We start from the raw sequence: 26,535 nt of genomic DNA on the forward strand, positions 1-26,535 counted from the left end.
TAGTTGGGTTTCTGGCATAGTTTTGGAAAGACTGTTTTGTAGTTAAAAGCCAGTAGCAACTTTTGTGTGGCAAGTTAGAATGTAAAATTATGGGCTCATCTTTTAACGCTGCATGCTGAAATTTTTTTAGAAAGCAGAATAGTCCAAGCTGATGATTGTCCTTTTCTGATTGCTGTGCTTTCAAAATAAGGCCTTGAAGGAACTCAATAATTATTGTGCTTCATTAGTTATATATAGTCAGCATTTTTATAGTAAGTTACTGTAAGTTTAAATTAACCTACCTGTAGGAGTATCAGTTGTTTATTAAGACATTGGACGGTCATCTGATCAGGAGTAAGTCTTGAGACTGTTATTGAGGGCTTTGCTTCACTGCAAAGTCACTGCAGGCTGTGCCATCAGACAATCACACTTAATATATAAACAACTTAAAAAATTATGGCTTCAATGCATCGGAACACTGAATCTTGCTTGCTGGCAAAAATGTTTTTACTAAAGTGCTGAAATCTACAACTGCTGTTCATTAGGGTTTAACAGTACGTGATGTTTAATAATTAGTCATGCCTTCACAGTTGATTGGATTAATTGGAAGATTGAAATTGGAGCTTAAAATATTTCTCAAGAAATATTAAAATTAAAACGTTAGTGGTCTTTTGAAGAAAATTGGCATGCCAAAGCTTGAGCATATTATTCTGTTGGGCATTTTGTCATGTAATCCTTAGGGTTGATGTAACAAGATATGCTAGTTAGTTATAGGTGTGGAAAGTTTTGTGCAGGCTTGCACTACAAATTACCCATTCTGTTCTTGGAATAATTGGTATTGATAAGTGATCTGTCTAATTTCTCCAATGCAGTCCTATTAATTTTGTTATCATCACAAGCAATGTGTTTTCCTTATGATTTCTTTAAAATTGGTCCTGTTGAAATTCTCTTTATGAAGGCATATATAAATTACAAATAACAATTAATTGTTAATAAAGACATGCAAAGTATTCTCAAGATTTATGGGTAATAAATTACAGAGTAACCTAATATATGATAAATACAATATAATTATGACAATTTATTTCTAATTATTTCTTGATATTAGTTTAATGCATAAGGATGCATTATTTTTGTAATAACTAGTTAGTATCTCGCATAATTTCGTTTTAACAATTGTCATTGGATGTAGATTAATTTTTTAACTTTGTTGCCATGGTTACTGTAAGTTAGTTCATTGTATGTTACATATTTTATAGTTGAGTTGTAAAATTATAAAGATATCTAGAAATCAGTTTTGTGTTACGCTGGTTCCGTGCACATTGCATTTCAAAATGATAAGTAATTGTAAAAGATAATTTTAACTTAATTTACTGTGGAGTTGTAGATTACTTAAGGAAAGTATTATTTAGAAATGTCCTGAATTTTGTTTTGTGTTGTGCTTAAGTCAGTTGTACATTGCTATTACTAATTATAATGTAGGAAAATGGAAATTTAACTCAATAAAGTTTGTCATGAACATTGCATGAAATTTATTTCTTCTGTTGCTTGACTGCATCTTGTGTGAATTGGTTTCATATGTCATGTGACATTGCATTGTTTGGTGTGATCAGATGAGAAGAGTCTAATAGTCAAAGTTGAGCATAAACATAAAATAGCCCACTCTATCACTGCTTTACAAGATGCCTGAAAGAGACACTGTAAAATTCTAATAAACCCTCTCCCCTAGAATAAGCCCCCAATTTTCAGATGCAAGATCCTTCCAAAAAACAACCTGCCACCCAGTTTAAGTTCCCAGGTTTACATTTAGATTTAAATCTTATATAAAGCTTTCTATTAAAGCACTTATTTTTTGCATTCTATGTTGTCATAGACTTCCAATGTTTACTTAACGAGTGTAAAACCGTCTTGTTTTGTATCCCCCCCCCCACACTGAAAAAAGGCTGTTAAGAAGCCTTTTGAACAAAGTAATCTAAAGCCAGGACTTATGATCTCCATATCTTGAACACTCGAGACAGTGTTTCATCCGCTATCCAAACACCTTGAATTTCGTCACAAATACTCCACTGCAGGTTGTATTTTCAACTCTCTTCTTGGCGTTTGGATATCCTGATGAAAGTCTTTCATGTTTGATACAAAGTTAAATAGACCCCCCCCCCCCCACCCTCCCGACCAAAAAGAAATGAGCCCTCCTGAATATAAGCCCATGGCCTTATGTTTTGTTTTAACTCTCGGAGAAAGATGTAACTTTTCCAATAACAGGCCCCTTTTGTAGAGGTTGTTTTGTATTTTACATTGTTAGAGAAGACTCAGAGCAACTTTAGGACTTGTTTTGGGTTATCACTATGTTTAGAGAGTTTTACTATTTGGTATTCTTGTATGCACCAAAAAAGTTTCAGTCACAATAATATCCCATTCAAATGGAAACCGAAAGATTTTTAATATGCAAATTTCTATCTGAAAATACTTGTAAGCCTACCCCAAAAATAAGCACACCTGAAAGGACATTTAGCAAAAATATATATCTCCAGTGATATGCTTCTGATATCTCTTATTAGACATTTTAGTGTGTAGTATCGCTGTTTATACCATGCCATAGAAAATACAGCCAATTAGAATTCAGGAAAGCCGTTGTATATTCAACGGCATTCAACTCAACCTTCCCATTGCACGCTGCAATCTTATTCTCTACGAAATTTAGTAAGTGTATTTTCTATGACATGGTATAAAATAGTTGCACAACACTTTCTCCTGGTATACTACGGAATAATAATAATAATAATAATAATAATAAAGATATTTTAGCAGGGAGCCCACGTCACAAAAAGGTGGTTTTCAGTGGGGCCCTGCATAAAATAAATAACAAATATGATAAAAATGGTTAAAAAGTGAATATTAAAAATAGAAGATGAAAAAGTTAAATTTTAAAAAATGAATATAAGAAATTAAAAAACTTATCAAATACTTCTAATATGTCTTTTAAAAGTTAAAATGTCAAATGCGCTTTTTGCTTTGTCGGGTAAAATGTTCCATTCGTGAGCAGCTTGATTAATACAAATGTCATTTCGTCCACGAGTATTATAATTATGAATGTCTTTAAAGCTATAAAAATTAAAATCCCAGTCAATCAAGCCATTTAATGCCTTAAAAAACAAAATTAATCTATGAAGTCTTCTTCTTTCCATTAAATTATCCCAGCCAAGCTGTTGGAACGCCTCGGTAGCAGATGAATGCCTTGGCATATCGAGCACAATTTTGGCAGCTAAATTTTGCAGAACTTGGACTTTCTTCATAAGAGTCAAATTGGCTTTGTCTCCCCATGTGACATCCGCATAGTCTAACAGAGGTATTATAGTTGATTTAACGAAAATTTCTCTGATATCTCTTGGTAGAGAACACTTAATTCTTCGAAGTAAGCCCAACCTTTGTAATACCTTACTACGGAGGTTTTCTATATGATCTGTCCAAGTCAAGTTCTTCTTGAACATCCCACTTGTCACTTGTATTTTCTTGGTATACACACTCGCCTAAAGGCTCGTATGTATACCGAAAAAATACAAGTGACTCGTGGGATATTCCATAGTATACCACTTGAAAGCGTTGCATAACTATTATTTATATTTACCAGTCATGTAGTATTTTGGTGAGTCCAAAGGGCGTCAAAATACAAATAACAAGTTAAAATGTACAGCGATAGTACACACTAAAATGTCTAATAAGAGATTTATTATCCAACGATTTCTTTCCCTAAAATGCTGACTTGCCACATTTTTTAACCTTCGCGCAGTCAATGGGAAAGAGACGAGTGAAAACAATGTGAGATATTAGCACTCGTTTCGCACGTTATTATTTTGTACTCTACCAAGCAGCGTTGGATAATAATTCATTTTATTGTCAGAATTTTGCAGTATGTCTATGAACAGGGTTCGTACACTTTTTCAGGCCAAAAATTCAAGGACTTTCCAGGACCCTTCTTGAAAATTTCAAGGAATTTTTTTTCATGAAATTTACCCCAAATCAATGGTTGATGTGCTTGCTGAAGAACTAAAAAATTGCTTATTTTGGTGGTCTTCTCATTGCCTTGAAGCCTTTTGACACTCAATAAAAAAATCAAGGACTTTCAAGGACCAAAAACCAATTTCAAAGACTTTCAAGGCCTTGAATTTTTATTTTGAGATTCAAGGACTTTCCAAGGCGCGTGCAAACCCTGTATAAAGGTTTGGGTGTGTGAGGCATAGTGACTTTATTGTTAATGTGTTAGAAAAGTCTAAGTTCGACAAATAAAAAGCACAAGAAACAAATAAAAACAGCCGCACTGACGGGCTCCTCTGTCAATCTTGGATTTGACAACATAAGATTGCACTTTATTATGCAGGAGTGAAGTAAAATCCTTGTCAACAAAGGAAATTGGTTCACAAGATTTCTCTCCTGTTCTTGGACTGGCAATCATGCAATTTTTTTTTATTAACGTGACAAAAACTAGTAAATACAGTTTAAAAAATTTAGACTTGTTTATTGAATACCACGTACAAACCTTGGACAATCCACTGTGAGATAAAACACTGGATCATTATTCTGGTGTAGACTGATGTACAATTTCATAATTTAAGAGATTTTCACTCACTGTCCCACTTGTCCCTGTCATTTCATAAGTTTATTTAGTAGTCAAGTAACTTGGATAAAAATCTTCACTTTATAATTCCTTGCTCCTCTAGAATTTCTTTTAGTCTTCCTGTCTGATACAGTTCAGCTGTCTCTGATCCTCCGCCAATACTTGTTCCTTTAATAAACACATTTGGTACTGTGCCTCTGCCTGTTATAGTTTTTAAAGCTTCCTAATAAAAGAAAAAAAGGCCACCTTCATTAGTTAACTCGACCATCACAAATGAATTTAATTGGTAAAAGCTGTTTTGTCCCCCCACCCCTAGCCTGTCAAGCAACGCATACTTACATAGCTTTGACTCTGGGAGTGAGTGGGAACTCCCGTATGAAAATGACGGAGGTGCTTGTTGTCTCACTCATGGTATAAATTACAGATACTACCATATAGTCATTTACTTGCGTTGGCGGTCTAAAATGGACAGACATGAAGAATGGACTTTTTTAGGGTTTAAAGAAAAGCTTGAGCCATACCAAGAATGATCTCCTTTGGGGGTTATATTTGGTATATTTGGTTTTTTAAAGTAATGTAGTAAAGAAAAGACAAGAAAAAGTGTTTATCGCATTTCCAAACACCAAGCAGCAAGTTGAAAACACATTCATGTGGTGTGTATATGTTTGTAATCATGTATACAGGTACATGCAGTGGAGTATTTTTGACAAACATTGGGGTTTAAGAAATTTGTCACACACTCGAGAGAGAAATCAAGAGAGGGTAGCAGGGGGGGGGGGAGGTTGTGATCCTGTTTCACGTACAAATTTCAACCAAATTCAGGTGTCACATATACTTAAAGCGGCAGATTAAGTCAAAAATTCAATTGTCTTTTCTAGCTATTTCCAAGCGTCACTGTCTAATTTTTGCCCCCGGCACACATAAACCCTTTGCTACCCTCTTGAAACAAAAACTACAGAGAAAACAAATCAAATTGTAAAAATCTATACTAACTAACTAAGAATACACATCCAAATTATCGTCACAGTTATGAATTATTAATGAGTTTGGGAAGGTAGATTGCTGTACAACTTTCTACCTCCTCTACCTCAGCCTCCCCCTCCCCCCTGAACGACCTCCCATTCCGTCTTTGATCGTCTTGCACCATACATTCCTATACCTGCCAACTCTCCAGGTTTTCCTGGGAGTCTCCAAGTTTTTCATCAAATCTCCCGGTCTGATTTTCTGAGAGTATTCATACATTGTCTTAAATGATATCTTTACAGTGCAAATATTTCTAGGCCTCTTCAGATTTTTGTACTCTGGGGGTTGGCACTTGGCAGGTATGTATTCCACCCATCGAATGTGTCTGATTATAGCTTGAGACGGCTGTATTAGTAGTTATAATTCTGAAGTTGAATTCGTATTGATTTCTGTAGTTTTTACCTGGATCTCTCGACCGTCCTGTCTTCGTTCAATTTCGTAAACTTGCATCTGTTCAACGCCGACTTCTGACAAAATCCTCTTGGCCAGAATCGAAAAAGGACAGGTTGTCTTGGAGAATACCACAACGTTGTGGCTTTTGATGGCTGTTTCTATGAATGTAACGGCTGCCCGAGCCGACGCCATAACTTAAAAAGCTGAGCCAAAACTCGAGCAAAATCCAATACTGTATTCTATGGGGTCTTCTATTCTAGGCCGCCATGATGATGTTCTACCCAGAAAAAGTAGCGAGCGTTTCTTGTACCCAGATCGCGCGCAGACCAGCTTTGCATAAAAATCGCGAAAACGGCTTGTGTAACAGAAATCCAGTGCAGTTCTTATGGCAAGCGATTTTGGAGCGTTTTGCAACGCTAAATGGGGGAATTTTTTCCAGGCAACCCCTGCTTTAAAAAAAGTATCATTACGCGCATTTAAAATCCCTTGTTCTGATTCTTTTTTCATGAATCAGAAATAACATAGTTTTCTATAAAAACTGACGCATGGAATTACCGTTTACGCGAAAAAAGGGGTGCTTTACCATACGTAGAAACCGGTAGGGATGGCCATTGAATAATGGTGAGGATTTTTATAAAATCAGCAAACCAACCATGAAGAGACGGCGCTTACCATCTGGAACTGGGAAACCGTACAATTGGTAAGGGAAATTCCAGTCGGTTCGTGCCAACCGAAATCGCAGGACAGCAAATTTATTACATGGTCGCAATTTGAAACACTCGAAGGACTTCTCAATAGGGTCCTGAAAAGGGAGGAGGTGGGTATAAATCCTATTTCCCAGCTCAAACTTTGCCCAAATCCCACGTCTTGAAAAGCCGCCATCAAAATACGAACATCTACAGTCCACTGCAGTGAAATTACACAACACAACGTTTTCAAGTACTGTGGATCCAGAATTAAACGAAAATACCGTATTTATTCGATTAAGCGCCCTGGGCGCTTATTAAATTTTTGGACCTTGAGAGTGGGCGCTTATTCGAGGTTGGCGCTTATTCGAGGCTGGGCGCTTGTTAGATTTTCACTATTTTCAGCAAATAATAAGTCTATTTTTGTAGCAAAACAATAAATAATGACAAAACGTGAAGTTGTACCAAAGCAGAATTTTAACTGTTCATTGAAAGTTTCTGTGAAATACTAAGAAAACTCGGTCGTGGGGGAAGTCTCTTAGTAGAACTTAGTCAATTTCTATATTCAATACTCCTTTTGTACACTTCAATTTTTTTGGTGGGGTGGGAGGTGGGCGCTTAATCGAGGCTGGGCGCTTATTAACTTTTCTTACCTTCAGGGTGGGCGCTTATTCGAGGTGGGCGCTTATTCGAGGTTGGGCGCTAAATCGAATAAATACGGTAGTTCCTTTCAAGAAAAGGTGGGAGTTTACGTCTTGTACATGCAGGACCGAGATGAAACGTTTTAAAACGTCTGAATTTGAGACATGTTAAGGTTGTCTTTAAGCAGTGGTGGATAACCAGGCCGCTGTATAACCTCCAGTCTCCATAGCGTGAAGCGACAAAGGGTATAAAGATACGGGCAGGGCTGGAACCCGGCCCCTATTGAGCCAAAGAGGTCATTCATTAACGGATAGCAAGGGCTCCTGGCGATAGACCGCAAAGGCCTTTACCGGTTTTAGTCAAAAAAGCTAAACTTAAGGTGCGTTTTACAATAAAAAAGAAGATATATCTCTGATTAACTTATTATCTTTTTAATTTTATTTTCAACTGTTACAACGAGATATACCCACATGGTGTTATTTTTAGTCATCTATTGTTTATACAATTATATTACACTGCGGCACAAAACATAAATATTACAGTCATTACTTATCATTTTACACAATGGTGATTCTCCGTAATTCATAAGTCTGGAACATGCTGTCTTTCCTTTATCACAAAAGCCTCCCCCAGTCTACCCCTCCTTGAAGGGTTCCTCTCTTCAAACCCTATCTGACTTACGTTGCAAAAAACACCCCGTCCCCCTCCAAATGACTTGAAAGAAATTTCCTGGGGTGGGGGGGGGGGGAGGTTAAGAGAGCTTTTACGGTACATCGACGCCAACGCAGTAAGCATCGTACTTCAGGCCTTTGTCGACATTTGTCGATGGGTTGAGGCCAGCACCAAGACATTCCTGCCTATATTCTTGCATTGGAACAACAGTCATGCCCTCAGCTAACCACCCATACCTGAAATAATGGTGAAAATTAACACAGATTAAATTTCAGAAATGTATTATCAGTAAACAAATAGTTTGTAGTTAACGTATTAAGTGCTGCTGATACTGGTGCTGCTACTACTTATACATCTTATACATCAATGTTTTCAGCAGCAGCAGTAGATGTATTAGTAGCAGTAGTGGCAGTAGTAGTAGTAGTGGCAGTAGTAGTAGTAGTAGCAGTAGCAGTAGCAGCAGCAGCAGCAGCAGCAGTAGTAGCAGTAGCAGTAGCAGTAGCAGTAGCAGTAGCAGTAGTAGTAGCAGTAGCAGTAGCAGTAGCAGTAGCAGTAGCAGTAGCAGCAGCAGCAGTAGCAGTAGCAGTAGCAGTAGCAGTAGCAGCAGCAGTAGCAGTAGCAGCAGTAGCAGTAGCAGTAGCAGTAGCAGTAGCAGTGGCAGTAGCAGCAGCGGCAGTAGCAGCAGCAGCAGTGGCAGTGGCAGTGGCAGTGGCAGTGGCAGTGGCAGTGGCAGTGGCAGTGGCAGCAGCGGCGGTGGCGGCGGTGGCAGTGGCGGTGGCAGTGGCAGTGGCGGTGGCAGTGGCAGTGGCAGCGGCGGCGGTGGCGGCGGCGGCGGTGGCAGTGGCAGTAGCAGTAGCAGTGGCAGAAGCGGTGGCAGTGGCAGTGGCAGTGGCAGTAGTAGCAGTGGCGGTGGCGGTAGCAGTGGCAGTAGCGGTACTGGTAGCAGTGGCAGTGGCAGTAGCAGCAGCAGTGGCAGCAGCAGTAGCAGTAGCAGTAGCAGTGGCAGTGGCAGTAGCAGTGGCAGCAGCAGCAGCAGTAGTAGCAGTGGCAGCAGCAGCAGTAGCAGTAGCAGTGGCAGCAGTAGCAGTAGCAGTAGCAGCAGCAGTAGCAGTAGCAGTAGCAGTAGCAGTAGCAGTAGCAGCAGCAGCAGTAGCAGCAGTAGCAGTAGCAGTAGCAGTAGCAGTAGCAGTACTAGTAGCAGTAGCAGTAGCAGTAGCAGTAGCAGTAGCAGTAGCAGTAGCAGCAGCAGCAGTAGAAGATGTATTAGTAGCAGTAGTAGCAGTAGCAGTAGCAGTAGCAGTAGCAGCAGCAGTAGCAGTAGCAGTAGCAGTAGCAGTAGCAGTAGCAGTAGCAGTAGCAGTAGCAGTAGCAGTAGCAGTAGCAGTAGCAGTAGCAGTAGCAGTAGCAGTAGTAGTAGCAGTAGTCACAGCGCCGGGTGTCAAGACAGAACACGCAGATCGAAGAGTCAAGAAGAGCAAGCAGTCTAGAGATATGATAATATAAGGGTCATATAAGAATACAATTCACTCACCGACACTCTTGAAATCCATTGTCAAAGGCTGCTTGCATTTGTTCTAGCGACGCCAGGCTTCCGTCCAGAATCTCACACACGCTTTTGGCCTCAGTAAAATTAAAAGAATACTTGTGAGACTGGTTCAGTGGTTTAAAAATTGCGGTAGTAATTTCGGTAATGTTCCTTTCGCCCTTCCTCAGCCAAATAAAACTTTTATCTAGAAAGGAAAATATGGAAGATTACTTAACTTGTTATAAAGAAACACGTGGCAAGCTGGTCACGAAAGCAGAGTGGAATTTAAGTCATGGCAAGTGCATGGATGTAATGAAATCAGACTCCCCTTCATTCTGAGGGGCACATCACAATTAATAGAACATCCGCTCAATGTTAGGGTTTATACTAAAATATTAGTGGGGTATACTGCTGCAAACAATAAATCTCTCCCCCCCCCAGACATCCAGAAGTTGCCGTTTTGTAACCCAATCACTGAGTAAAAAATTGGCCAGTTAAAGGTTCTTACCAACGTTACAGTGGTCGTCAATATAAGGCAAGACGGCGATCTCTAAGGGACAGCGGACACTTGGTGAGACAGCTGGGCTCCGTGAGTGACACAATGATCTGTCTTGGCAAAAGTTCTGTTAGATATAAATAAATGTCTCTGTTTATGTTTTTATTTTTTTCGTATCTGTTAAAAAAGCATGCGCCATAAAAAGGAGATCAACTTTTATCATTTTCAGGACAATTCTAACGCAATTTTCCCTTCAGTCGCCATTTTCAAAAAACGTTAACATGTGCTTCTCAAACTCATTAATTATTCATATTGTTATTAGCCTACCAGAACCAACCGGGCCCTTTCTGTGCAAAACTATCCTTGTCTAAATATATTCGCCACGGCGAAGCAAAGTACTAAGCAGAGCGTTCGTTTCGATCAAACAACCAATGAGGCGGGAGATATACAATCAATAATTATTACAGAAATGGTCGAGACAGCAGCAAAATTGTAGAAATTTTCAGAAATAATACGACTTTTTTAATTTTCACAAACATGTTTCGACGGTACATCCGTCATCGTCTTTGTGACGGTTAAACTTTCATACCCGTCACACTACTGACGATGTACCGTCGAAACATGTTTGTGAAAATTAAAAAAGTCGTATTATTTTTGAAAATTATTACAGAAAGTTGTGAAAAGCTAACAAGTGGGTGTCAGATAGCCTTGACAACTGAAGCCAACAATTGGATAACCTAGCAAGTATGTGACATGATCGAGTTTCATTGTAAAAATATAACAAACAAAACAAACCTGTCCGAATAGGCACCGCTAATTACATAGAAAAATTATCTAATTTTCTTTGTTGGTCACCGGGTTTCTAAACGCTCAAAAACAATAAAACCACTCGGCCTGCGGCTTAATGGTTTCAAAAGTTTTCTCGCGTTTGGAAACCTGATGAAACCCTTGCAGTCGTTTTTGAAATAGTACATAACGACAATAAAAAAATTTTAAAACACGTTTGCATGTGCATAACGACAGCTGCTTTCAATTGCTTAAAATAAAGTCTTAAACAGGGATTACAGTTTGATTTTATGAAAGTGGAATGAATAAAATTGGGCCAACTTTTATAATACACGCCACCGAACAGGCAGCCCGAAAAAACCATGTGGTCTTTCCTTTCAACGAGGCAGTACATCTTAACGCCTTAGCCAACACGGAATAAACAAATTATCCTTCTTATTCAATTAATTTATTCAGTGTTTTTCCGTTACCGTGAAAAATGTTTTCTACGGTTGTTTAATTCCTCACCCTGACTCAGCTCCATTCTTTGATCTACAAATCTCAAACATTCCACGTATTCACAATCTTTTCATTCGTTGCAACCCAGGGAGGCTAATCTACCTTAGTGTTAGTGCACGTTTTCGTCAGTCTTTCCAAACTATTGACTTACCAGAAAACTGAAGTAATTAAAGGCGCTTCGTCTTTTTAAATTCATCGAAGACTGGTTGGCATTAGAGTTGCTCAGCTCACACGGAAAGTTTCCATCGCTTGTGATACTTCGCCCAAAGTTGAATGAAATACAGTGTTCATTCCTCAAGCAAAGAAAACCACAAACAATGGAGCTTTCCGTATAATGTGTCGACAAAATATGATCAAAGAGTGAAAAGCCCTCAATGATGTGGAAATATCCAGATCTTTGATAATCTTCTGACTCTAATTCATTAAACGCGGCCAGGAAATTCCAGTTTGGTATTGTTAGCAGTGCGGTGATGAACACCATAGAAAACACAGCCATTTTACACGTGCAAATCTCATATCATGAGTGTGCTCTTCCTGCCCACCGCCTGGTGCCTGAAGCGGATATTTAGTGACGTCATTGTTTATACACCTGCTAATTAACAAGTGGTTCATGCTTTTAAACGTGCACTATTTTAACAATAGAGTGTTTCTGTCGAGGAACTATCGGCTGATAGTTGCCCCGCGGAAATTTGATGTTCTTAAAACAAATATTAGCCCGAGAAGCGAAGCTTCGAGGGCAAATATGCTAGTTTTAAGAACATCAAATTTCCAAGGGGCAACTATCAGACCGATAGTTCCGAGACAGAAACACTCTATTGTTTTTATTGTTCACCACTAAATTTTCTTCCGCGCGCACATACAAAAACGAGCATCGTGAATTATTTTTACTTTTCAGGATAAAAAACTCAATTGAAAGCCGAAATTTAACAAACGAAACAAAACCAGACAAGAAGCCCACTAAATGCAGTGAATTTGGTTAGGTTTTTTGTCTGCAGGCAGCTTGTTTACAAAAAACAGTCACGGGCGGGCACTATCGATCCGGGCATTTTTCACGGGAGGGCACTATGGGCTGATAGTGCCCTCCGGCGGACGGGCACTATCGCGTCACGTGTTCAATTTAAACCAATCGGAATCGGAGAAAATTTAGTGGTGAACTATAACGAGTAATGGTGCACACGGCAAGTTTGAAGAGCACGAAAAAGCGAAGAAGCATAAGCTAGCTTCTTGAGTGATCTCCAAACTTTATAAGTGCACCACAACTCGATAGTGCACAGCTAAAAGCATGAACCAATTGTTTTTTTTTTATAACATAGCTAGCAGAACTTTGCAATCAAATTCACTACACTTAAGCATGCAACATAACTCGATAGTGCACAGCTAAAAGCATGAACCAATTGTTTTTTTATAACATAGCTAGCAGAACTTTGCAATCAAATTTACTTCACAAAGTGCACCATAACCCGATACGGTGCACAGCTAAAAGCATGAACCAATTTTTTTATAACATTGCCGGTGTAAATCTACATCAAAACCCGCGCCAAAAACTCGCTAGAGTAAAACGTTTTTCGTCGATGCGATTTGCGCACGCTATCAGAGTACACAAATGGATTATGGTGCATGCTTACATAAGCCTGATTTCAATATTATTGTCCGGATCGTCCCGATCGCTTCGATCGTCTCAAGAGAAAGCATAGTAGAAAGCGATCCGGGCAAACGGCACAAAAGATGCAATTTTTGGTTTCCGTATAATCGCTTTGATCATCTCGGTACTGCGCGGTTTGTATTGGGCCTGGGGAGACAATATTATTTTGGCATGTTTGATATACCTTATTATAGGAATATAACGAAGCATTTTAACAACGCGAACAAAATGTACGCGTAATAAAATTAACGCAAATTGTCGAAAAATTATGCTAACGTGCATTTAATTAATGCGAATTTTCGTGTGGTGTGTGCTAACATGCAGTTAAATAACGCGAATTTGATGCGTAGTAATTTTTGTATAGCAACCTGCGCTATTCAAAAGACAAACAACAACGTCAAAACTGGCAAACAACAGAACTTGAGGTTTAATTCTGATAAACCATATACACACCAAAGACATTTAAACAGACCAAAAAGTGACTAATATTCAATGAATGAGTCCAGGGATACATCCCGTCCTGGCGCTTTCCACTGCCTCTGTTATTCCTGCAGTCCAGGGATACATCCCGTCCTGGCGCTTTCCACTGCCTCTGTTATTCCTGCAGTCCAGGGATACATCCCGTCCTGGCGCTTTCCACTGCCTCTGTTATTCCTGCAGTCCAGGGATACATCCCGTCCTGGCGCTTTCCACTGCCTCGGTTATTCCTGCAGTCCAGGGATACATCCCGTCCTGGGACTTTCCACTGCCTCTGTTATTCCTGCAGCTTTGAGGGAGAAGTACATGACGCCAGTGTAAACATAACTTTGCCGGAAATAAAAGGGCTGGAAATTAACGCGAACTTTTGAAATGTTCGCGTTAATTACATGTATCGTTAATTTCCTACAATAAGATAGCCTGCAAGTTAGTCTAAATTGCTAAATTATGATGGCAGTGGTACTACATCTCGCCCAGTACCACTCGGCACTGACTTTTTCCTCAAATAGCGGCCGTATGCTGTTCTGATGTTTTTGTATTTTTTTCCGCCTCATGATCAGCCGCGTCCATTTGAAATTTGTCTGCAGTTGCTATTCAGCAATTCATCATATAGACATCTAGTGACGTCATTGTTTTTTAAATCTGGTTTTTAGAAATTATTCTTATAAAACACTAGTAATAGCTCTCGCTAAGCTGTCCCCGGCTTTTTATAATTTGTTTCACAGCAATAATCTAAGATTTATGGAGTCTTTTTGTCGCCTCTAATTTTTGATGCCGATGGACTGCACAATGAGGCTTCTCTTTTGCTGCGCCATGTACCTTTCAGTATTGCATGACAAAGTTCACGCTTTTGTTTATTGCTCATCGTAAGATGTAAACGATCTCCACTTGACACTTCTTTTCACGACGTTCAGTCGCTGACTAAGATTAGAAACTCTTCGTCCCTGAATGTATTATACGCCTCATTTTCGGTATCATTTGAATTTCAGGTACACGTTTCAGCCATGTCTTCAAGCAGCAGATGTTTCCTTTGATCACAGTTCGACGACTATTTATATTTTTATCCTTTGCGGCACTGACTTCCGTTGCTCATTTGTGGGCGTTCCAGCAATCCTTTGCGAGCATTCGGGCAATCCTTTGCGAGCATTTGGGCAATCCTTTGCGAACCGCTTTGACTAAAATCGAGATTTTTTCCGGGACCATTCACTGAATGCACACATTCAACCTATCTACGCGGGCCTTTTAAGGTGCCTCCTCGGGTTCCGGCCTCCAGGCCGGAATCCTGCGGGGGGAATTTCATAACTAGAAAGTTTATCAGTGGAAAATACAGTGATAGTACCATGTTTAAAAGGAAACGGAAACATATTTGCTTCAAACGATACGTACAAAAGTTTCAGGATCATTTTCTTGAAAATCTTTCATGCAAGCTTCTAGTTGCTTTCATGAAACGCGGATTTTAGCTACTAAAATGTCTTTCTGTGGCACTTGCCCAAAACACAGTGGAAACCGTTTGCGCAATAGCGTTTAGAAAGCATCTTTCAAACCATTTTTTATTTTTTTTATTTTTTATTTTTATTATTATTTATTGAATGAAATACAAACATTTACAGTAAATCGACACACACATACCAAAAAAAAAATAACAGGAAATAAAGGAAATAAAAAATCAAAGGAATAAAAGTACAACAAAAGAAAGGAAAATTACATGATCACTTGTTTACATGAATATTTAAAAACAATATATATATATTTAGTGCCTACCTCTCTTACTTAATTAACACTAACTGAACTTTAACTTAGAAAAAAAACTGTAATTAATACGAAGATTAAATAAGTTCTGCATGGACAAAAAGAGAGAAGCAATTGTCCCTTACTCTAATAATGGATCAGTGATATTTCTCAACACTGAGCCGGAAATTCAATTTGGCAATAAATTCTTCAAAATTGCATGTTTTAGATTGTAGCCTTGACAATATAAGTAATATTTGGCAAACAATAAACAGAAATTGAGCTTTAAAATATTTTGGTTGTCTCCTGTGCCATCCATAACCCCAAAGAGCCTTTCCATTTTGGAAAGCGAATAGCTAGTGTTGTTTGAACTATTGAACCAATTTATAAGTTTATCAGTGAGCATCGTGGTAAGTTGGCAGTCTGCATAATAATGCAATATAGAGTCAGGTTCATCGCAATATAAGCATCCATTATTTGTTTCAATTCCATATATATGCAGCTCTTTTTTGGTGACGATTATTCGGTGGATTAATTTATAATAAAATTCTCTTAACTTGCCGTCCTTACAAATTTTGCTTATTCGTGAGAAAAACTAACTCCCAATTTTTAAAAACACTTGCAGATTAAGATCTTTTTCCCACTTCTTTGTTCCGGATGGTTCAATTATGGAGGCGTTTATAAAAAGCCAGTAGTGATCCTTGCATTTCAATTTGGCAATGTATATCTTTCAAACCATAATTAGCGAGTTTGTATTTGTAATTGTAATTGTAGCCGTTTGGTTTGAATTTTCTGTCACACGAGGAAGCAAAAACTCTTAAAATTTAGTAGTCAATTGCAAAACAATAAAAGTATGGACGTTTTTTTTTCTGCAATGAATTAATCACTGCAATTTAAAAACTGGGTAGATTTATATTTTTGCACCACAAAAAAGGCTCGATAGAAAGAATAGCCTGAAATGTCAGATCCCGGGCGAAGGACATTTCACAGATTAAGGTTTATCTGTTTTATTATCATCAAGTCACTTCGCGCCAGAAGGCGCATAAGGCCGTCACGCTTTCTGACCACCACCGCTTTGGTGGCTTCCCAGCTTGCCCACCCCGCCTTGTTTTTAATTGTTTTTATAATGTATTTTGATTATTGTCATGCGCTTTTAACATGAGCCTCTGGCTCGGATTTAGAGGGCAACCTCATCCCGCGCATGACATTAATAAATTGATTGATTTGATGGCTTCTTTCCTTCTCCACCAACATCTCCTTGGCTACCTGCCCTGCCCGTGTTGTTTCTGCCATGGTCCTCACATTCAGCAACCGATGGTCATCTGTCGCTTGGGGGCAGCCATGGGGCCCATCGGCCTTTGGGCTTCCCGCTGGCTTTGACCCAAGAGCGTCATTGCAGCCCCAGCAGTGACACCCTCAGCTAGTGTTGTATCATTGGCCACGTTTCGAGTTTCTGTAAGAATTCTGTTTTTATGGGGTAGGGTTGTTAACCCTACGCCTAACCCCCAACCTGGAGGACCAGGGTTCACTCTTTGTCTGCTCTCTACTCTTCGACCTGTTCGGCATAGGTGGCCCTACCAGGAGTACAAGACTCCAGCCTACATAGGTCTAGGGGTCATTGAGACACACAAACCGCGCTCCACCACGATAAGGTGTTGACCCAATTTGGAGCAGGTTTATCTGTTTAAGACATAATATTGCGATTTATTATATGGCTACAATAGTACGCGCTCTCTTTTTGTGTTGTGGGGGGTTTTTTTTTTTTTTTTTTCGGGTTTTTAATTTTTTTTTCTCTCGTTTTTTTTTTTTTTTGTTAAATTTTCGGGGGGGGGGAAAAAAAAAAAATTAATTTTTTTTTTTTTATTAAAAAAAAATATATTTTTTTTTTTTTTTTTGGAAGAGGGGGGGGGGGTTTTTTTTTTTTTTTTTTTTTTTTTTTTTTTTTTTTTTTTTTTTTTTATTTTTTTTTCCTTTTTTTTTTTTTTTTTTTTTTTTTTTTTTTTAATGTATTACTGCTGGAACAGTGAGAGAAAATTTGCCCAGCATCAGTTTTTAAGGTCTTCCTTGTCTCATCTAGCCTGCGTTGCAGACGAACAAAACCCCGGTATAGTCTATGTTTCATCCTACCCGCGCCCGAAAAAAAAACTGGGTGCCAGTCTTCTGTTAGGACCGAGTAATGGCGGGAAATTACGTGCTGAACATCCGGGTCTCGGCTGACGTATTTAGACAGGTGACAGATTTAATGTTTATTGCTTACACTAACAAGGTGACAGATTTATCGCTTATTACAACAAAAAATGACAGTTTGCACTAACTAGCGGATATGCCTTTATCAATAACACAGAAATTGAAATGTGTGACAATCAACTAAAGTTGATCTACTTTATATTAGCTTTTTACCTTTCAATTTATCTGAAAATAGCACATTTAGCTTTTAGAGCCAGATAGGTCTGCCAATTTACAACAAAAGCATAACTAACAAAGCACGCAAGCTCAACTCTACAATATACGATAAGGGCCCGTTTATCGAAGGTGCCGAAAAGTTTTCGCACCCGAAAAGCCATAGCAAAATCCCAACCCCTTATGATTACAGAGCTGTTTTATTCGCATACTTTTGTTACGAAGAGAAGGTCCCTTCGTACAACGTTTCAGGCCTACACACTTCTCTGTGTTTAAGATACAGTTAACAAAAAATGGCTTTGCAGACCCGAAAAGTTTCCGGGACTTTCGAGAAACGGTCCGTAATCGCTGCGAATTTATGCTACAACTGAACGCTTGTCGTGGCTTTCCTTTTATCTGCCCATTCCTTTCGCTTGCTCGCTTTTTCGATCATCCCCGGTGACCGCGAGCCTGCCGGAGAAGGCTGTCCATTGGCTCGGTTTTGGTAAAAGGAAGTTGTTCCATTCCATGGCTCTACAACATTTCTGTTTCTCCATAAACGAAAGCACAACCGAAACGAGCGGTTGAACTTTGGCAGTCTCCATGCATACATGAAAGGATCGAGCAAGGAGCTAACAGAAAGTAGCGCGTTCGCGACTAGATAGTACACATAGTGCGCAAAAGAGGTTCGACAAAAACAAAAATTAAAAATATTAACGTTGATAAAATAAGGCACGAAAGAGAAATAAAACACGAAAAGGATCAAAAGAAATGTCATGAACATCCTGTTCTCTCTCTCTAACTGCTTTCTTCTGTTGGCTACTGTTAAACTTGCTCGAACGTCTTTAAGTTCCTGTCTTTGAAGAGTAACCGTCTTATATATTTTCACATAAATTATTGTTAAAACAATCGCTGGTATTACAAAGTGAGAGTAACAGTAGACAAGCAAAAAAAATTCCACTTTTAAACCCGAGGCTGGAAGAACGGACATAATTACTGCATTTATCCAAATGACAGCGATAGCAATCTTGGCTCTAGTTATGGTGATTTTCTGTGGGTACTCAAGTGGTTTAATAACTGCAATATATCTTTCGTACGACATGGCCATAAGCGTCAAAACAGCAGCAAGAATAGACAAAGCTCCAATAAAATACTGTGAGATGTTTAGAATAGAAAGATTTCCCAGACCACAGTATTTATAAGTCCATCCTACGGCTCTTAGGTAGCTGACAATCCCCGTGAAAAAATCCGCAACTGAAAGATTCGCGATGAGGAATACAGATGGTGTGCGCAAGCATCGGCAAGGATCGCGGTAGATTGTGATGAAAAGAAAGGCGTTTGCTACAGTGATTATTGTTCCGATCACAAAGTCAAAAATGATAAATCCAAGAATTCCAGCACCGAGAATTGGCGTGTTGCTTGTTGGCTGTTCGCTTGCACTGGTTGACATTGTTGAGTTCATCGCAAAGGAGTTTTTGGAAGCTGCTTCACAATTTCTCTGAGGACGAACTGATTAAAGTTTGAAATTGTAAAAGTTTGCTGCAGAGAAATGAATTATTTAAAAATTACCGGCAGATGTAAAAGTTATAACATTTACATACAATTTTTGCAAAAGCACTTAAAAGTGAGCGTTTTGCGTAAATAAACATTTTGCGTATGTGAATACATGTTTTCATGCAGTTACTTCCTTTCTTGCGACACAAAGTAAACTTCGCGATGGTCATTCGTGAAAAAATTCACTCACGTTCCTTTTCTATAGGAACTGCATTAACCGAGACTGCACATCGATAGAAAGCTTATTAGCGCCTTTCTTTCATTTAAAGCCTCATTTGAATCTGCTTTTCATAAAACTCATTTGCCAAGAAACAAGCAGTTCCCGGACAAATGTTTTTAGCTTCCATGTTGTGAATGTCCGACTACGCAGAAACGCCACAAGTTCATTCACAGTTTTTTTTTTCGAATTCGCATCCAAGTACAACTACACTCTTCTTCGTTTTTACTAGACTTGTACAAAAAGCTATAAATTTTGATTACAGATCATACCTTCTGTCATTCTCCTGCACGCAATTTTTAACTTGAACGTAAAAGGTCACGTAAACACATTATGCAATAAAGCTATCACAACTTCTACATTTTTAGCTGTAGTTCGCGCATCAGGTAGCCTAACCAATCCTCGCAGAATACACTACTTTCAGACATCCTTTGCATCATCCGACCGATTATAGACTCCGAACACAGCATGGAGCACATACAGAGCTATTTACGTATTACAGACCTATTCCAATTAACGCGAAAAATATTTAGAATTCATGTAGCGGAAATTTCATTGAGAAAAAAAGTGAAAAGTAATTATTAAAAGTCGAATTGAACTTAGATCAAAGGAAAATATGCGAAAGTCAGGTCGAAGTAGCCAAACAGCGTGATGTTTTGTCTAAATGAACATTAACTGGTGAGTGGATTTTTTCTTTTGACTCTTAGCTTTTGACTTGCTTGTTCGAACATCCGGTATTAGTATTTTGTGTGTTTTTTTTTTTTTGGGGGGGGGGGTTTTTTTTTCTTTTTTCTTCCCCCGAAAAAAAATTTGGGGGTATCTAGAAGAAATGACAACCGGAATGAGGAGGAGGAGTGGGTATGACAGTGTAATATTTAGGAAGGATATGACAAATTTTAAATCGAAGGGCAACGCCACTTTTACGTTCAACACTTTTGCCTTTCCGAAAAGATTATGTCATTGAGGCCAGAGAAGCTAAAGTTGGTCAAAGATAGTTTTATTTATAGTTAAAAGCTGTAAAATGATAATGCCAAAATGCACAATGTACATCGGTGAATAAACAAGGAAATCACATATTATTTGGCTTGCTTACTTTTGAGCACGATATCTATTAGGGTCACTGACAATAAAAGCTACCTAGCAAATTTGATTTCGAAAAGATCGTGACAGAAGAGGCCTTGTGATGCCATTAAGAAAAAAGATCACGTTTTTATGCCAGTAAAAACTTTTAAGTTTTTTTGGCATGTTTTGACAGAAATCTCTGTCATCGGCAGATGCAATGTTAGATTCGAACAAATGACACTATCCGGCCTACAGTGCAGGTGTTTTTGGTGGGCGAGCGCATGAATTAAAAAAACGTGAGTGAAAAACCGTGGGAAGGGGACGATATTTATATATATATATATATTTTTAGAAGACTCCAACTCCCTTGTTCTTTTTTCATTCTCCCCAACCCTCAAAACATGCGATGAAATATTTAGCGCTCTCTTGTCCAAAATAGCCCTCAATGCTGACTACTGAAAATAACACCCAACAATAAGCACTTAATGACTGACCTCAAGGGAAACAGGGAGTTAGTCATATAATAAACCTTATTATAGGAATATAACGAAGCATTTGAACAACGCGAACAAAATGTACGCGTAATAAAGTTAACGCGAATTGTCGAAAATTTATGTTAACGTGCATTTAATTAATGCGAATTCTCGTGTGGTGTGTGCTAACATGCAGTTAATTAACGCGAATTTGATGCGTAGTAATTTTTTATGGCAACCTGCACTATTCAAAAGACAAAACAACAACGTCAAAACTGGCAAACAACAGAACTTAAGGTTTAATTCTGATAAACCATATACACACCAAAGACATTTAAACAGACCAAAAAGTGACTAATATTCAATGAATGAGTCCAGGGATACATCCCGTCCTGGCGCTTTCCACTGCCTCTGTTATTCCTGCAGTCCAGGGATACATCCCGTCCTGGCGCTTTCCACTGCCTCTGTCATTCCTGCAGTCCAGGGATACATCCCGTCCTGGCGCTTTCCACTGCCTCTGTTATTCCTGCAGCTTTGAGGGAGAAGTATATGACGCCAGTGTAAACATAACTTTAGTATAATAAAGTTCTCACTAAATGAGTTGAAAGTCCCTTTAAAATAGTTATAAGTTCCAAACGTTTCGGGCTTAGCCCTTCATCAGCGGGAAAGTCAAGATTTCAGTTAAAAACGCTTGCTTGCGCCATGAAAACAAATTTGAGTTCAAAGGCGCACGCGCGATAAGAGCGCGCGACAACCTAAAGATATCGAAAATCTGAATTCAGACCATGTGGCTGACTGGTGCCCAGTTTGAAAATTAGGCGCATTTCCTCTTTTTCTGAAATCTTGACTGATGAAGGGCTAAGCCCGAAACGTTTGGAACTTTTAACTATCACTCATTTAGTGAGAACTTTATTATACTTTTGTACTTTTACAAGTGCCACGCAGCACAAGGACATTCATTTTTCCACTTATCATTGATTAAACATAACTTTGCCGGAAATAAAAGGGCTGGAAATTAACGCGAACTTTTGCGGAAATTTTCGCGTTAATTACATGTATCGTTAATTTCCTACAATAAGGTAGCCTGCAAGTCAGTCTAAATTGCTAAATTATGATGGCAGTGGTACTACATCTCGCCCAGAACCACTCGGCACTGACTTTTTCCTCAAATAGCGGCCGTATGCTGTTCTGATGTTTTTGTATTTTTTTTTCCGCCTCATGATCAGCCGCGTCCATTTGAAATCTGTCGGCAGTTGCTATCCAGCAATTCATCATATAGACATCTAGTGACGTCGTTGTTTTTTAAATTTGGTTTTTAGAAATTCCCTCATATAATATGACATAACATAACTGTAAAGCTCATCATTCAGTGATAGTGCCATGTTTGAAAGGAAACGGAAACATATTTGCTTCAAACGATACGTACAAAAGTTTAAGGATCATTATCTTGAAAATCTTTCATGCAAGCGTCTAGTTGCTTTCATGTAACGCGGATTTTAGCTACTGAAAGGTCTTCCTGTTGCGAAAGCGTTTAGAAAGCATCTTTCAAACCATAATTAGTGAGCTCTTTCAATTTGTTTCTGTCGAGCAATGTTGCATGTCAAATTGTAGCCGTTTGGTTTGAATTTTCTGTCACACGAGGAAGCCTTCATATTAAATGGCACTTAAGTTGAAAGTAAGAACTCCTGAAATTTTGAAGTCAATTGCAAAGCACTAAAAGCATGGACGTTTTTTTCTGCAATGAACTAACCACTGCAATTAAAAAACTGGGTAGATTTATATTTTTGCACCACAAAAAAAGCTCGATAGAAAGAACAGGCTGAAATATCAGATCCCGGGCGAGGGACATTTCACAGTTTAAGGTTTATCTGTTTAAGATATGATATTGCGATGTATACCAGCGGTACAGTGAGAGAAATCTGCCCAGCATCAGTTTTTTAGGTTTTCCTTGTCTCATCCCACCCGCCTACCCGCGCCCGAAAATCAAACGAATAAAGACTGGGTGCAAGTCTTTTGTTAGGTCCAAAGTAGATAGATAGTTAGTTAGTTAGTTCTCTTCGCGCCATGAGGCGCATAAGGCTGTAACTGTCAGTAGTGAGGGGACCGACTCCCGTGGGGAGGAATCAAACGTGGGGAGGAAATAAGTAGGTGACGTCAAGGGGCGTAGTGACGTCATCAATGGGGCGAAAGACGCAAAAATGGGGTGACAAAAAAGAAACACACGGAGAACGTCAGGGCCGGGACGCAAAATACAAAGGGGACGGCCGAGACCGAGCGACGCGGGAGCGACAGAGTGCGGACAAGCGACGGCCGCGGCAGGGGAAGACGCGCGAGGGGACGAGGAGGGCGCGACCGCGCGGGGATTTTTTTGGTTCGAGTTTTGGTGATGGAGTAGGAATTATTGTGTCGGTTTTCTCCACCACCCCGCCCACCAAATTCTTTGTTTACTCACCACCACATTTTTTCCACCCACCACCGCCCCCACCAAATTCTATTTTTTCCACCACCACCACCGCCACCACCACATTTTTTTTACTCACCACCACCACCACCACCACCACAATTCTTTTTCTCCCCACCACCACCGCCACCCCACATTTTTTTTTTCACCACCACCACCACCACATTTTTTTTTCCACCACCACCACCGCCCCCACCATTCTTTTTTACTCACCACCACCACCGCCACCACCACAATTCTTTGTTTACTCCCACCACCACCGCCACATTCTTTTTTCTCCTCCTCTCCTCCTCCTCCGTTTCTCTTTTCCCCTTTGTACCCCATTGAGCTCTGTCCCCCTGTACCGTTTTGTCGTGTACCTTTCTCTTCCCCCCTCTGTTCCCTCTGTACCTCTTTCCCCTTCCGTTTTTGGGTGGGAGAGTAGATGAGGGAGAGAGGACTGGTTATTGGTGGGGAGGGGTTGGGTGGTGTGGGTAGCGGTTTGATTGTGGAGAGGAGGTGTTGGTGCGTCGCTGAGAGGTATTGTAATGTGCGTGGGAGTGAGTGAGTTTGGTTGTTGGTTGGAAGGAGTTTAGGGTTTGGTGCTGTGGGCGTTGTGGTCGGTGTAGATTTAGCTGTGGGGGTTTCTCTTTTCCTGTTGTGATTTATGGATCCCTGACGTCTGCTTTGAGTCGTACCCCGTGAGACGGGGGTTTCGGTCCTTCCTCACTACTACTGTCTCTCGCCAACTAGCCCTGTCTTGCGCTGCGCCACTGACTTCCGACCAGCTGGACCATCTAAAGAAGCTTTATTGAAGTTTTCAAATTACAGCTTAAGGGCTGAATTAGATAAAGCTTTACAAGTATACAAATGTTAATCGCTAAAAAATATCTAAAAGGTGATCTATTTACATAAAAACAAGTAAAAAAATGCTTAATTAATTAGGCCGGAAAAGTTTTCGGGGCCTTCGAGAAACGAGCCCCAGACCCGTAATCTCTTCGAAATTTATGCTACAACTGAACGCTTTTCATGGCTTTCCTTTTATCGGCCCATTCCTTCCGCTTGCTCGCTTTTTCGATCATCCCCGGTGATCAAGAGCTTGCAGGAGAAGGCTGTCCATTGGCTCGGTTTTGGTAAGAGGAAGTTGTACTATTCCACGGCTCTACAACATTTCTGTTTCTCCAAAACCTAAAGCACAACCGAAACGAGCGGTTGAAATTTGGCAGTCTCCATGCATACATGAAAGGATCGAGCAAGGAGCTAACAGAGAGTAGCGCGTTTGCTACTAGATAGTACACATGGTGAGCAAAAGAGGTTCGACAAGAACAAAAATTAAAAATATTAACGTTGATAAAAAAAGGCACGAAAGAGAAATAAAACGCGAAAAGGATCAAAAGAAATGTCATGAACATCCTGTTCTCTCTCTCTAACTGCTTTCTTCTGTTGGCTACTGTTAAACTTGCTCGAACGTCTTTAAGTTCTTGTCTTTGAAGAGTAACCGTCTTATATATTTTTACATAAATTATTGTTAAAACAATCGCTGGTATTACAAAATGAGAGTAACAGTAGACAAGCAAAAAAAGTTCCACTTTTAAACCCGAGGCTGGAAGAACGGACATAATTACTGCATTTATCCAAATGACAGCGATAGCAATCTTGGCTCTGGTTATGGTGATTTTCTGTGGGTACTCAAGCGGTTTAATAACTGCAATATATCTCTCGTACGACATGGCCATAAGCGTCAAAACAGCAGCAAGAATAGACAAAGCTCCAATAAAATACTGTGAGATGTTTAAAATAGAAAGATTTCCCAGACCACAGTATTTATAAGTCCATCCTACGGCTCTTAGGTAGCTGACAATCCCCGTGAAAAAATCCGCAACTGAAAGATTCGCGATGAGGAATACTGATGGTGTGCGCAAGCATCGGCAAGGATCGCGGTAGATTGTGATGAAAAGAAAGGCGTTTGCTACAGTGATTATTGTTCCGATCAGAAAGTCAAAAATGATAAATCCAAGAATTCCAGCACCGAGAATTGGCGTGTTGTTCGTTGGCTGTTCGCTTGCACTGGTTGACATTGTTGAGTTCATCGCAAAGGAGTTTTTTAAAAGCTGCTTCACAATTTCTCTGATGACGAACTGATTAAAGTTGAAATTGTAAAAGTTTGCCGCAGCGAAATGAATTATTTAAAAATTACCGGCAGATATAAAAGTTATAACATTTACATACAATTTTTGCAAAAGCACTTAAAAGTGAGCGTTTTGCGTAAATAAACATTTTGCGTAAGTGAATACATGTTTTCATGCAGTTACTTCCTCACTTGCGACACAAAGTAAACTTCGCGATGGTCATTCGTGAAAAAATTCACTCATGTTCCTTTTCTATAGGAACTGCATTAATCGAGACTACACATCGATAGAAAGCTTATTAGCGCCTTTCTTTCATTTAAAGCTTTATTTGAATCTGCTTTTCATAAAACTCATTTGCCAAGAAACACGCTGTTCCCGGAGAAATGTTTTAGCTTCCATGTTGTCAATGTCCAACTACACAGAAACGCCACAAGTTCATTCACAGTTTTTTTTTTCAAATTCACATCCAAGTACAACTACACTCTTCTTCCTTTTTACTAGATTTGTACAAAAAGCTATAAATTTTGATTACTGATCATGCCTTCTGTCATTCTTGTGCACGCAATTTTTAACTTGAACGTAACAGGTCACGTAAACACATTATACAATAAAACTATCACAACTTCTACATTTTTAGCTGTAGTTCGGCGCATCAGGTAGCCTAACCAATCCTCGCAGAATACAATACTTCAGACATCCTTTGCATCATCGGACCGATTGTAGACTCCGAACACAGCATGGAGCACATACAGAGCTATTTACGTATTACAGACCTATCCAATTAACGAGAAAAAATATTTAGAATTCATGTAGCAAAAATGTCATTTAGAAAAACGTTAAAAGTAATGATTAAAAGTCCAATTGAACTTAGATCAAAGGAAAATATGCGAAAGTCAGGTCGAAGTAGCCAAACAGCGTGATGTTTTGTCTAAATGAACATTAACTCGTGAGTGGATTTTTTCTTTTGACTCTTTTCACCTGCATGTTCGAACATCTGGGTATATAGAAGAAATGACAACCGGTATGAGGAGGAGGAGTGGGTATGACAGTATAATCTTCATGAAGGTAATGCCAAATTTTAAATCAACGTCACTTTTACGTCCGAAACTTATGCCTCTCCAA

The 26,535-nt window shown here is 39.3% G+C and overlaps 4 protein-coding genes across 4 annotated transcripts; all 4 read right to left on the bottom strand.

Moving 5' to 3' along the window:
* Nucleotides 1-4,466: 4,466 nt before the first annotated feature.
* LOC144654634 (uncharacterized) lies at nucleotides 4,467-6,280 on the bottom strand. The gene is made up of 3 exons (XM_078514832.1): nucleotides 6,263-6,280; nucleotides 6,017-6,227; nucleotides 4,467-4,814 (listed from the first exon to the last, which is right to left on the bottom strand). The coding sequence occupies exons 2-3, from the start codon at nucleotides 6,197-6,199 to the stop codon at nucleotides 4,668-4,670; spliced, it is 330 nt and encodes a 109-aa protein (XP_078370958.1). The 5' UTR covers nucleotides 6,200-6,227; nucleotides 6,263-6,280; the 3' UTR covers nucleotides 4,467-4,667.
* Nucleotides 6,281-7,754: 1,474 nt separating this feature from the next.
* Nucleotides 7,755-11,851, bottom strand: LOC144653207 (uncharacterized). The gene is made up of 4 exons (XM_078513151.1): nucleotides 11,464-11,851; nucleotides 10,041-10,155; nucleotides 9,539-9,737; nucleotides 7,755-8,243 (listed from the first exon to the last, which is right to left on the bottom strand). The coding sequence occupies exons 1-4, from the start codon at nucleotides 11,806-11,808 to the stop codon at nucleotides 8,099-8,101; spliced, it is 804 nt and encodes a 267-aa protein (XP_078369277.1). The 5' UTR covers nucleotides 11,809-11,851; the 3' UTR covers nucleotides 7,755-8,098.
* A 5,545-nt stretch (nucleotides 11,852-17,396) lies between these two features.
* Nucleotides 17,397-19,366, bottom strand: LOC144653206 (adrenocorticotropic hormone receptor-like). The gene has a single exon (XM_078513150.1). The coding sequence runs from the start codon at nucleotides 18,998-19,000 to the stop codon at nucleotides 17,921-17,923; it is 1,080 nt and encodes a 359-aa protein (XP_078369276.1). The 5' UTR covers nucleotides 19,001-19,366; the 3' UTR covers nucleotides 17,397-17,920.
* A 4,729-nt stretch (nucleotides 19,367-24,095) lies between these two features.
* Nucleotides 24,096-25,551, bottom strand: LOC144654635 (adrenocorticotropic hormone receptor-like). The gene has a single exon (XM_078514833.1). The coding sequence runs from the start codon at nucleotides 25,372-25,374 to the stop codon at nucleotides 24,376-24,378; it is 999 nt and encodes a 332-aa protein (XP_078370959.1). The 5' UTR covers nucleotides 25,375-25,551; the 3' UTR covers nucleotides 24,096-24,375.
* Nucleotides 25,552-26,535: the final 984 nt, after the last annotated feature.

This window comes from Oculina patagonica, chromosome 5 (genome assembly GCF_052425735.1).
Source record: "Oculina patagonica isolate OP01 chromosome 5, crgOcupat, whole genome shotgun sequence".
NCBI classification, from domain to species: Eukaryota; Metazoa; Cnidaria; class Anthozoa; order Scleractinia; family Oculinidae; genus Oculina; species Oculina patagonica.

Excerpts from the sequence above, each read along its gene's own strand:
- LOC144654634 (XM_078514832.1), bottom strand. The coding sequence starts at position 6,199 with ATGGCGTCGGCTCGGGCAGCCGTTACATTCATAGAAACAGCCATCAAA. Across the intron at positions 4,815-6,016 it reads AGGACGGTCGAGAGATCCAG|GAAGCTTTAAAAACTATAAC; the intron begins GTAAAAACTACA and ends TTCTTTTATTAG.
- LOC144653207 (XM_078513151.1), bottom strand. The coding sequence starts at position 11,808 with ATGGCTGTGTTTTCTATGGTGTTCATCACCGCACTGCTAACAATACCA. Across the intron at positions 10,156-11,463 it reads TTAATTACTTCAGTTTTCTG|AACTTTTGCCAAGACAGATC; the intron begins GTAAGTCAATAG and ends TATATCTAACAG. Across the intron at positions 9,738-10,040 it reads TGACGACCACTGTAACGTTG|ATAAAAGTTTTATTTGGCTG; the intron begins GTAAGAACCTTT and ends TTTCCTTTCTAG.
- LOC144653206 (XM_078513150.1), bottom strand. The coding sequence starts at position 19,000 with ATGAACTCAACAATGTCAACCAGTGCAAGCGAACAGCCAACAAGCAAC.
- LOC144654635 (XM_078514833.1), bottom strand. The coding sequence starts at position 25,374 with ATGAACTCAACAATGTCAACCAGTGCAAGCGAACAGCCAACGAACAAC.